Source organism: Cydia pomonella, chromosome 28 (genome assembly GCF_033807575.1).
Source record: "Cydia pomonella isolate Wapato2018A chromosome 28, ilCydPomo1, whole genome shotgun sequence".
Lineage (NCBI taxonomy): Eukaryota > Metazoa > Arthropoda > Insecta > Lepidoptera > Tortricidae > Cydia > Cydia pomonella.
Window position 1 is genome coordinate 9,358,404 of NC_084730.1, and position 13,256 is coordinate 9,371,659.

The 13,256-nt window shown below is 35.2% G+C and overlaps 1 protein-coding gene across 1 annotated transcript in view; it reads right to left on the bottom strand.

The window, feature by feature from the left end:
* The window catches only part of LOC133532973 (putative fatty acyl-CoA reductase CG5065), a 35,720-nt gene that overhangs the window by 3,168 nt on the left and 19,296 nt on the right, over window positions 1-13,256 (bottom strand). The window contains exons 11-13 of the mRNA XM_061871872.1: window positions 12,105-12,267; window positions 11,025-11,133; window positions 7,824-7,972 (exon numbers count right to left, since the gene is read on the bottom strand). Coding sequence (XP_061727856.1) covers window positions 7,824-7,972; window positions 11,025-11,133; window positions 12,105-12,267 — 421 coding nt within the window. The remainder of the gene's footprint in view (window positions 1-7,823; window positions 7,973-11,024; window positions 11,134-12,104; window positions 12,268-13,256) is intronic.

Genomic DNA, 13,256 nt, shown 5'->3' on the forward strand with positions numbered 1-13,256 from the left:
GGGGCTCCTCCTAGTGTCCCGGGGTTTTAGTATGTTTATTACCTAGGGACTCTTGACATGTTTCCGAAGAAACATCTTACGTTACTAACTCACGCACTCTAGAACTTTTTATTCAATGGACTACAGATCATATAACGACACTGATGATGACGACTCGAAAGTGATTTATAAATTATAAATCAATCACTTATGTCCATATCAATATCACTTGAACTTGATTCTTCACTTTCGGAGTTATCGTCTTCATCAGAATCGTCCTGCAGAATTCGGGTCCAATTTCTTCTTTCTAAAATATGTGTACACATTAAAAGCCATTTGCTTGGTTTGACTATTAAGTTTCTGTCCAAAGATAAGTCGAGGCATCTTGAGAATGTAATCTCATGTGTATATTCGAGTGACTGCTAACCGCGTGGCTAGCAAACTGAGCTACGGTAAAAATGCGCCTGCCGCCCGCATTTCTCTCGATCCCCTTTGTCGTCTTACCCCCGCGCCCCTGTACCGCGCGGGCGAAGACTCATTTAAGCGGTCTACCTATAATAGCATCGTTCGCAGACGTGTCTGCTTGTTAACAATCAATTTAGTGTGGGTAGCACATCGTTACTGGTGAATTTCCAATATGACTTGGAACTCCGGTAGCCGTCTAAGAAGTGTAACGTTCTTACGGTAGATGTCGCTAGGGTCCCCTAGACCCATATGGTGGAAAATTTGCTGCCTATGGATGAGGTCTTGGTTGTTTAGATGGCAGAGCGCTGGAGTATCGATCCATCCATCCATCCATTTTCATTTTCATTCATTCATTTTCATTCATTTTCATTTTCATTTTCATTCATTCATTCATTTTCATTTTCATTTTCATTTTCATTTTCATTTTCATTTTCATTTTCATTTTCATTTTCATTTTCATTTTCATTTTCATTTTCATTTTCATTTTCATTTTCATTTTCATTTTCATTTTCATTTTCATTAGTCCAAGTCTCACCCAAGACAGTAATTTTTCCACTTTTAAATTTATTCTAAGCTTAATAACATCGTCCGCAGACGTTTCTGCTTGTTAAAAATTAATTCAGTAAATAACATGTTTCTGAGATGACTTATTTTTTAGTATTCAGTATTCAGTATTTATTTCTTGCAAACCATGGTACATATTTAGTTCTTATACATATCATATGGTATCACATGGGACCCTGAATAGGGTATAGCAAATATCAGATATTCTAACTCTCTTAAATATCTGAAGATACTTAATATTATTATTAAATAGTACAATCTTTAAACAGCTTAAACTAATAACATTAGATTATACTTAACGAGATAGTAGGTATGAGTATTATATATGTATGTGCATTACGTGACAGTGTGCCATATGGGTCTGAAAGTTACGATTTTTTCTCTTCTATGAATTCTGCTATTGAATAGTATGCTTTTTTTATTAAATGATGCTTCAACTTTGTTTCAAATAAATGGTAATTTTCCTCTAATTTAATTAAACTAGGGATATTGTTGTAAATTTGTATGGATGTGTAGTATGGGCCTTTTTTGAAAATATCAACTTTTGGTTCCGGTAGAATTAAATCAAGTTTACGGCGGGGGTTTTTATTGAATTTGAACAAGTCGATATTTTTACGAACAAAAGTAGCGGATTCTAAAATGCAAATTGACGGAAAAGTTAAAACTCCTAATCTAATAAAATGTGGTTTGCAGCTACATGTCTGTTTAATATTGACTATTATTCGGATGCACTTTTTCTGCATGACAAAGGCATCATGTGCATCAGTACTATGTCCCCACAATAAAACACCATAGCGTAATAATGAATGCGCATAACCGTAGTACGCTGTAAGCGCACATGTTTCGTTTGTGTTAGATTTCAGTACGCTTAAGGCAAAAACAAATGATGAAAGTTTGTTTTTGAGTACTGCTACGTGCCTTTTCCAATCTAGGTGAGTGTCAATGGTGATGCCTAAAAGCGAGAAATTCGATACTTCTTCAATATTTAATTGTTTTGCTATATTACTTATGTCTATTGCGCGTTTTTGGTGCGGTCTGAACTGCATAATTTTAGTTTTTTTGCTATTAATTTCAAGGTTGTGATCTTTTAACCAGCTGACCATTTTGATGTATGTTTCTGTTATATTTTTGTAGGCGTCGTTACTCGTGGGGCTTTTGAAAAGGAGTGAAACATCATCGGCAAACATTATACATTTGTGCTCTGTAATTCGTGGTAGATCGTTGATGTATATTACGAAAAGAACACAACCGAGCACGCTGCCCTGAGGAATTGAATTGTTAATAGATATGACATTCGATTTGTATGTTTGTAACTGACGCATTTCATCTCTGTAATATTCTATTTGGACATACTGTTTTCTGTTATTTAAATATGATTTTAACCAATTAAGGGCCGGACCGCGAATACCAATGTTGTTGAGTTTTTGAAGTAAGATGGGATGTGATACCCTATCATATGCCTTAGACATATCTAGTAATAATCCAACCCCATAGGTTTTATCTCGTAAATGCTCCAATACTGTTTGAATGTAGTTATAAACTGCAAGTGTGGTTGAACTGTGTTTTCGAAAGCCAAACTGGTTTTTATGTATGAGTTGAAATTTTTCTATGTAGTTATATATACGGTTTGCAACACATTTTTCAAATATTTTTGATACAGTGGGAAGTACTGCGATGGGTCGGTATTGACTGGTATTGTTTTTTTCTCCCGTTTTTTTATATATAGGTCTTATTTTAGCGATTTTAAGTCTTTCCGGAAAGCAGCTTTCATCCAGCGATTGGTTAATTAGCCTAGTTAGGGGTATGGTAAGTTCGTTCACACATGCTTTAATTAAAACGGCAGGTATTTCATCATGTCCACAGCTGAATTTATTTGGCAGGTTAAGTATAATATTTCGGACTTCTTCCTCTGTAGCAGGATATATGTATATCGAGTTAACTGCAAAGTTTGTACTTGCAACGTTAGTGGTTTGGCGTTGTTCGCTTATTGACGCAAAATATTCGTTAAAATGATTAGCTACTTGTTGAGGGCAATTTATATCAGTATTGGAAACTCTTAATTTAATATTATTCGGCTGTTTTTTTGCGGCATGTTTCCCTGTTATTTCTTTTATAAAATTCCACATAGTTTTGGTCTTGTTTTTAGATTTGTCTATGGCTTTTATGTATCTCATTCTTTTGGCTTGTTTTACACAGTTTTTAAGGGTTTTTGTTATTATTTTGTAATGTTTTGTTAAAATGGAATTGTTTGATTGATTTACTAATATTTTGAATAACCTTTTGTTCTTACATGACTTTTTTATTCCAGTTGTCAGCCAGCTGTTGTTTTTTAGTTTTTGTTTGATACGTTTATAAGGTATATGCGTGTTTAACAGTAGTTGTAATAATTTTTCAAACTCATTGTAGTTTTCATTTATATTTTGACAATTATTTATTTGTTTATTCCAATCAACCTGATTAAGCGCGCATTTAAATGATGTTATATTCACAGCAGAAAAGTTCCGTTTTAGAATATATTTGTTAGAGTGATTGTTGTCAAGATATGTAATTTCTTCGAATTCATATTGCAAGCATTTGTGGTCTGATATGCCTTTATCCTCAACTGTTAGTTTGTAATTTTTACTATTTGTAAATAGAAAATCTATGCAAGTCGAACTGGTAGTAGTCTCTCGAGTTGGCTCATTTACAATTTGACGGAGGTTACATTCAAGCATCATGTTTACTAGCCTATGATAATGATTTGAGTTATTAAATTTATTTATGTTAAAATCTCCTGTAATAACAATGTTTTTATGACGTTTCGATTTTAGCTTAGATAATAACCGATTTAATACATCAAAGAAGGTCTCAATGTCACGGTCTGCTCTATAAATAGTTATTATAATGAGATCAGATTTCAACTCTATTGCACAACATTCAATTACTAATTCTATTGACAAGTTTGCATAGTCGGGTCGCTCCTTGTATGGGATATCTTGTCGTAATAATATTAGTACTCCTCCACCTTTGTGATTAGGACGATTGTAACTTGCTGCAGCCACATATCCCTCTACTTGCACTGCATCTTTCTGTTCTTCTGAAATCCAAGTTTCTGTGAGGCACAATATTTGATATGGGTGGTCCTGAAGGAGAGTTTCTATTACATGGATATTATTTTTAATGCTTTGGACATTCTGTACGAATAACTGCAAATTAGTTTCGAAAGGAGTGGTGCCCTGTAGCACTTTCTACAAGGGTCGTATTTTCAAAAGCGGAAATGTTTTCTTCACCAGTTTTTTGTTGCGTGCATTTTTGTTCAGTTTCAGGTTCAACAACTTTACCATTGATTACTAGCTTATTGTCTATTATAACTGCATGTTTTCCAGATTTTCTAGCTTCTCTCAGAGCTTCGATTAGTTTTCGTCTCATTTTAAGGGATGCGTCATCTAAGTATTCAGTTACTGTTAGTCCAGAATACCTAAAATAGTTCCTATGTTGTAGTATATACCTAGTCATTTTTTTGCTCAAAAACTCTATTACCAGTGGTCGTCGGTTACCTCTCTTACCCAGACGGCATAAATCCTCGATGTGTCCAACAATATCGATATTCATAATCTTGCTAAATATGTTTCTTAACCGTTCTTCCATTTGCTCCCCGGTTTCGCCCCATTGTTCTTCGAGTCCGTGGATAACTATTTTCTTGCAAGCGTAATGGTCGGTTTCGTTAGAATGTTTATCAATTTCAATAGATTTTTCTATATTTTTTATTTCATCGTGTAATTTTTTATTCTCTGCTTCTAATAATTTAATTTTCTGTGTAATCAAATTTATGTCTTTTTTTAATATTGTTTGTTCTTGGTCTAAAACATCTGTACGCTGAACCATTTCTTTTTTCAATTTCTCTATTGCTGTACTAATTTCACTTTGGATAGTTGTCTTTATTTGTGATATTATTGAGATTCTGTGATTGTTCAGTCGTTCGTCTAGTATTTTTGTAAAATCATCCACTGTTAATTGGCATGTCGGACTGTTCTGTGGGAAAGTCGGGTTAGCTTGTGGCATTATATCATCTTTATTACGAGAAATAGTAGTACTAGCTGGTGTAGTTAGTTTTGGCCTATTAGGTGTAATCGTTACGTCCGGTGATGTTAGCGTATCTCCTTGCTCATTGAGTATTGTACTATTTGCTGTTGAATCAAATAGCATGGAGTTTCCACGAGGGTTTTCGGTGATGTATGAGTTTTCTTTTAGGGTCTCATTTGCTGTAGACGTGCTTGGTTTTGATAAAGGAGTGCTAGTTTTCTTTGCTTTTTTGTTAGATGCAGACTTTTGGCAGCATTCACGGCACTTCCAGCTTGTTTTATTGTTAATAGTCATTAGTGTGTACCGTTTATATGATACTCCGATGACTTCTAGGCAGTCCACACAATATCGAACATGACATGAAGAACAGTCCAATGACTTCCTGCTGGAAATTCTTTCTTCACATTTACCGCACTTTGCAGGTGGACTCATTTTGCAATTTTAATTTGAGAAAACTTAGCAGAATATAATAGTTTAAGCAATTATGCTAAGTTTTAAAACTTAATTTACCAAAAGAAGCAAAGGTCACTGGAGTTCACGTTTCGGGCTACGGCGATTCCCGGAAATCGTTCACAGTTTTAGCAGGGAATGTTCGCGCGTCTCCGCGACCAGAAGAGCCTAAGTTCGGCTATTTTTGAAGCCGCTTACACGTTTTCTTGAGATAGGCAGACTAATTTGTGTTCTGTTCGAATCCATTGTTTTTTTTTTGTGATTTATAGTTTATAAGCACTTTTTAACAAATTCACTTATAGTAAAGCGTAATCACTGTTTTATTGGGAACATTTGAGTATAACTTTCAACTCGGAAAACACACTTTTAACTGTTAGAATTAATAATTAAGCCGGAACGTTTTAAAAATGCTGTTAACGCGCGAAAGGTCGCGCTATACTTTATCTTATGTTATAAGTACATAATTAAATATGCCATCAAAAATATAATTTGTAAAAAAAACAAGTCTCGCAACTAAGTTCTTCTACCGTACGGACTGAATAAATTAACCGACTTAATATTATATGGATCTCACAACTTTTTACGGTAGAACGAGACTTGGTTTTTTTTACAAGTTATGTTTTTGATGGCATCTCATTTCTTTTTGTAGATAGTCCTACTTCTTTTTTCCTTTTTTTTTCCTTCTTTTTTGGAAGGTACCGGACCTTCTAATTCTTTAATTCCATTATATACACCAAACACTAATTGTATTCCAAATTTGAAGCTTCTATGTCTGCTAGAAGGGCCTTAGAGTTTTGATGATCGGTCAGTCAGTGAGTGACAGAATTAAGAAACTTTGACTAGTTATAATTCTTTAACAACTGGTTCAAATTGAATGAAATTTGAAATATACTGTTTTTATACAATGCATGCTTGGTTACTGAAAATTCAGGCTTCTAGTTTTATCCACAACGAAGTTATATGGAGGTCGTAAATGGCCCGAATTGCTTCGAGAAAAGGATGGTACACGGCCGTGCCGCTTTTTTGCTCGACTTGGCGGGGGGACGGTCGTGCCCCCCGATATATAAAAAAAATATATCATAGACTAGTGCTCCAGAGTCGCGAGTTTGAGCTTAGCTCAAGACAGTGAAATGGTGCTGGTTCAGTGGTGTCACTCACGAATTCGAGCCAATCCTGCAGTCTGGATGGGTCAGTGTGGATTGTCAAAGAAAACTTTGTTGGCAGAAAGGTTATGGCGCCATCGCTCGAAACGATGCCATCATACCTTTGGTCTATGCTCTATTAGATGGCGCCACTTTTTGATATTAAACACATATCAGTAAAAGAATATGGATCAAAGTCAAACGGCGTTCTAAAAGTTTTAATTATGTGTCGAAAGATGGCAATAAATTTATTGCGGCTACAAAGTTTACTTTGACAATCCACCTCTATTCCAATTTCTCTTTGATTTTATTATGGTTTATGGTGGGCAACAAATAACCCGACAAAATTACGTAGGTTGTTTTTGGTATGTTGTGAGGAATGTTAAAAGGTGTTTTTAATTTTGTCGCATTGTGTATGTTCTGTCCCGGGCGCACGTGTATATCTATAGGATCCTACCATCTATAGAGCTGGGTGATAACCAGAGATCGGACAAATTTGCGTCATTGCTCGCAATAATGTGGACATGACTCCAAAATTAATCAAATATGTAATCATTTAATTAATTTCTTACTTGACTTAAATTTTAATTCCTAGTCAATAAATACAAAAGTTTGTTAAAGTATAGATTTATTAAGAAAATTATCAGTATTTTTTCAAAATTTTCTGCAGTCAGTCTACTTCAAAAATATACTTAAGTGCTGAAAAACTCCGCTCGCACTCCACTGATGTTAATGGGGCAAACTTAAGTAGTTTTATAGGAATATTATTATTCCAGTATAATTCAGAGTTTATTTTCTGTTCTAAGTTGTGGGCGATAACCTCAAAATCGGGATAAACTAAACAAAGAACAGAAAATATATATAAAACTACTTAAGTTTGCCCCATTAACATCAGTGGAGTGCGAGCGAAGTTTTTCAGCACTTAAGTATATTTTTGATGTAAAAAGAAATAGACTGACTGCAGAAATTTTGGAAAAAATACTGATTATTTTCGTTAATAAATCTATACTTTAACAAACTTTTGTATTTATTGACTAGGAATTAAATTTTAAGTCAAGTAAGAAATTAATTAAATGATTACATATTTGATTAATTTTAGAGTCATGTCCACATTATTGCGAGCAATGACGCAAATTTGTCCGATCTCTGGTGATAACTTACATGTTATGTAGCTTCCTGGCTCGCTCCAGATTGCTCGGGTCCTCCTTACAGCAGTACTCCCGGGCTCCGATCATATAGTTCTTCAGGAAGTCGTTCACGTCCACCTTGCTCACGTCGGTGAAGAACGTTTCGTTATCGGCCTCTGACACCTGTACAATTTCATAAATAACTAAATTAAGATGATAGTGAACGTTCGCTTATTCATGCAAAAGTAGTACCCATTTTCTTTCCTGGTTATTGACATTATAGAAAAAAAAATCTGCCCTCCGAGCGGAAAGCGTCAACTTTGCTCCCGCTGCGCTAAACGAAGTTGCCGCTTTCCGCCTCCGTCGAGCAGAAAAATTGTATGCGCACCACGGGAGAAAACGTAGGACATTCCATCCTGCGTGTTTGCCACCCTCGCCTGCTCGGGTAACAATTTTACACACGGCACGCATTTTCCTACTTTTCCTCCCTTGGGACACAAATAACTATGACACAATTTAATGTATATTCACCATAGCTATGCCCCTTCTTTTGTTTTTTATTCCAATTTTTAATAATTATAACACTTGGGAGTTTTCTAAATTTTGTATGGAATTTGTTATTCGCTCGTAACTCACGTAATAATGCAAAAAATGAAAAAATAAAACAAAGGCAAGAATACAATTTAATAAACGTCTAATTATATAAAAATATTTTCCATTAAGTCAAGCTAACCTTTAACTAGACGATCACAAGGCCAAATTATTGTTGGGGATAAATTATTGGGGTAGAATTTAAGGGGCGGGCATAAGTTTAGGTTGGGTAGGATGGGTTTTTAGTTAGGTTAAGTTATAAGGAGAACATCCTTTTATTATTATTAAAAAAAAATGTTATTTTGAGGTTGTGCAATAAAGAGGATTTGTATTGTATTGTATTGTATTGTATCCGGACATACGAAAGCAGATTGCCTCAAAAGGGGCTTTGGTCAAGAAAATCCCTACGAATTGAGAATCTTTCATTAATGTTTCTAATGTATGATAGAATACCTATCAGCATTTAAGAATACTTACACAAAATTCTCTCGCCTAATGTTACCATCACATGGATGGATTGACCGATTTAGTTGCGGTTTTATTTTAATGACTTATGATTGTTTCTAGATTAGTTTTATATCAGGAAGACGCTGCTATATTATTGTCGGTGATATTAATTTAAATGCTATCATGAATAGAACTAGGAAATGTAATTTTGATATGATACATACCATCTAACCACAGAAAAGATAATTTCACCACACCAACGCGAGGAAAATACTAACTTGGTATGAAATACTAACTACTAATGAATGTAATAAAAAATGTATCATTTAAAAGCCAATTTCACCAGGTAAGTAAGTAAGTAAATATTCTTTATTGCACCAACAATTATACATTTTACATACATGTAAAACTACAAATGAATTTTAAAGGAAAATAGAACAACAGGCGGTCTTATCGCTAAAAAGCGATCTCTTCCAGACAACCTTTAGGTAGCAGGAAATTTTGAACTCATACAAAGTCAACAGGTAGTGCATAAGTAAATTACTCAAAATTTGCATCAGATTAGGTACTTTGCCCCACATATAAACGAAGCATGTAAACGAAGTACCAAATTTAACGATAAGTATGTTATATTACATTATACTTTAGGTCTTAATTGATTGATTAGTATTAACGCATGTTGTGTTTACCTATTATTGGAAAGACACTTACTCATGTATTTTTGGGTTTTTATCTGTATTTTTTGTAGTGTTGTATCTGTTGGTAAACCTTAAATAAATAAAATAAAATAAATATGGATTAAATGCAACTTTCTCATTAGTATTTGAAGTATTTGAACAATCGAGAGGGCCTCTACCAGTTGGTGTGGTGAAAAGATAATAGTACTAAAGGTACCGGCATCAGGGTTGAGGTCACATACTAAGAGCCCTTTTACTTGCAGAATAAATTTTTGTTTTTTTTTAATAGGCCTCGGACTGCGCTCCGGTTGTGTGGTTGTCCGTGGTCTTATATACCCCATTTCATTTGCGATAGCGGGATTCCACTTTAGACGGTCATTAGGCGTAAACAATACAAGCAGTGACGACAAAAGATACCCGACAAAATTTTGCGACGTCTTGTCTTACATGTAACTGTCCATTGATCCTTTTGTGTTATTTGACCACAAGCTGTCTTTGAAGAGCAGAGCTCGTAAAGCAATTGTTAAACAATAGATCAACATTATGATTCTCTTTGTGCAGTTAGAATTACCCGTTTCTACTCCCGTTTTTAAACTACTTCTGCTTACTCGATAATTAATTTGTTACTGTATCTATAAACCTGTGTTGTGCCGTAGCCGTAGCTTTTAATTTTATATCCTTTATATTGTTACCTAGCGCTATGCATTGTAGATTTATCAGTAGGTAATCTAGTAATCTGTGGACGATGTTGTCGGTCTCACACTTCATTATTCTTTGTATTTTATTTTTGTGTCTAAACCTGTGTGTTACTGTTTTTTGTCCCGAATAAAAAGAAAAAAAAAAGTATCCCGCCATCGCAAATGAAATTGGGTATACACAACAACTAGTCATGATCTAGTTTGTCGGATCGTGACCACTTGGTTTTGCAGTTCCTGTGATTTGTTTCCATCGGTCTCGATCTCCCGTAGCCCTCTGAGAGAGTAGAGTTTGCCTGAGGTGGCCTAGTCATGCAATGACAGCGTAATATTGAAATATTGTATTTTATTTTACCAACAAACAACACATGAATTAATACATATAACATTACATACACAAAAATCACTATGTCTAAACTTAAAATCTAAAAACCAAACGCATGCACATAAAAGACAAAAAAAAAGCAAACAAAAACACTAAAACTAAAAAAAAAAAACAATTAATTAATATACTGTCCTACTTAAAATATCCACCCCATTCCGACTCCCCAGACCAAAAGTACCAAAAATACTTGCGGATATTGCGGAGAAAGTTAAAATAACTCTTTCATCATTCTCCATACTATCAACACCCACTTTTCTACATTGAACCGTTTTGACAAGAACCCTTGTACACCAGTACCCTTTGGAAGATTATACTTCGCTTCATTATAAATCGAAGTTTTATTTAAGTCGTCGAGATCCTGACCTGCACGGCGGCTACATATGGTTATTCCTGAGTTATTTTAACTTTCTCTTGTCTCATACTTTCTTTTACCATCTTACCTTAGAACGAAGAGCAATGAAGTTAGTGTTCTTGAAATGCCATTCCTTGGTGGTGTAGTATTGAAGCACGTCCAGTCCGTGGCTGATCCTCTCCTGGACTTTCACCATACTGCGGAAATAAAAGTAGGTACCTAATTACCTATTAGTGTTTCGTTTTTATTTTTGTCCCATCGACTTATAATAACTTATTTTTACAGCGTACTTAATAAAAAAAAGCAATTGTTAGGTTGACCGCAAAACACGGTTGTAAAAAGTCGTTACACTGAAAAAAATAGATAGCCGAACTGGTTTTGTAACTTTATTAAATAACTAAACTACGGTTATAAGAAAATAAACTTTGCATAAATTTACAAACTTATTTTGTAGTGTATACCCAGTACCTGAACACTGATAGCCAAACACGGTTTTGTAACATATAACACATAGTTCGCAAGTCCCAATTTTTGTGTAAACAGTAACCAAAATTTTGTTACAGTTATGCAAACCATTTCTTTCAGTGTAGAACTATCTTGAAGGTCCAATCTTGAGTCTGTTCGGGAAGAGAAGAGTCGTGGAATGTACTGCGCCGCATACCTTCCACGACTCTTCTGTTTCCGCACAGAACTAGGTGAGTAGTTGAGTATAATGATGAAACAAGTTAATAACCGATTATGATCTTGCTAACGTATGGAATTTATTAATTAAGTGGCCATGCACTTTTGCACCTACAAACAGTTAACTTATTAAGTAAATACTTACAAAGTCTTCTTCCCGAGCAGAAACAACAGCATATCGATGAGATAAGCTGGGATCAGCTGTGTTGTGACCAGACAGAACTGGTGCCAGAGCCAGTAGGACTTGATGGAGCCGCCTGGGTACCAGAGCGCCATGGTTGGGACATCACCAATACTCCCGAAATACTTATCACAAAGTCTTCTTCCCCAGTAGAAACAGCAGCATATCGATGAGATAAGCCAGGCGAGGATCAGTTGCGTGGTGACCAAACATACTGGTGCCACAGCCAGCAGGACTTGATGGAGCCCCCGGGTACCAGAGCGCCATGGTTGGGGGGAACATGACCAATACCCCTGAAATACTTACAAAGTCTTCTTCCCGAGCAGAAACAACAGCATATCGATGAGATAAGCTGGGATCAGCTGTGTGGTGACCAGACAGAACTGGTGCCAGAGCCAGTAGGACTTGATGGAGCCGCCTGGGTACCAGAGCGCCATGGTCGGTGGGTACATGTTCACCCAATACTCTCCTGAAATAAGATGAGCCCAGTTGTAAAATTCGCCAGAACATTGTTTAATAAATTAACCCTTTCGGTTTGATTGGTTCTCAATTTTTTTTTTTTTTTCGCAATCCTCCTCCAACATGATTGGAGCCTATTTTTACGGGACCACTCTTTCATACCATTTCTCGCATTTATGCCTCTCGTACTTTTATCCTTCATAGGTACAATGTCTTTCTCTCATCCTTCATATCTTTTGTTTCTTGATTTGGGTGGGATGCCCAACTACTGTGTCCTACTCTTTTCGTATTTTTGTGTTCTGTATTTAAGTTGTAACACGGGTAAATAAAGGGGATTACACATTTCTTTTATTGTTTAAAGTTGACATTCACATTTTACAGTATTTTTATATACTTACATATTTTACAATTACAATGTTTGTATATGCTAACTTATAATATAGGTATGCAAATATTACGATAACATATTTTACTATCTAATTTTATTATTTTCTACTACACGTTTTGCTATACATTTGCAGTACTGTAAGAACTTATCTCTATTTCTGCCCTCCATTATTTTACTTATATTTTCCATTGAGATTTCCATACTCAATTCATATTCTAAATTTAATCTTTCGAGGCCATATACAGGATAGTTCTCCATTTGCCGAGTTCTTCTTGAGCCAGATTCTTGTTTCATCGGATTCTTGTTTCGCCGAATTTTTAAATCTCTACGAGAGATAAGCGGGAGAAGAAGGAGAGAATAGGACGTTAAAGAGAAATAAAAGCGGCCAAGTGCGAGTCGGACTCGCCCATGAAGGGTTCCGTACCATTAATGACGTATTAAAAAAAAACTACTTGATCTCGTTCAAACCAATTTTCGGTGGAAGTTAGCATGGTAATGTATATAAATATTTGTAGTTAAATAAATAATAATAATAGTAATAATGTCGTAGGTAATAATCAACTTGTTAATTGAATTTATTTCTGAAATTTATGAATGTTGTATAATTATCT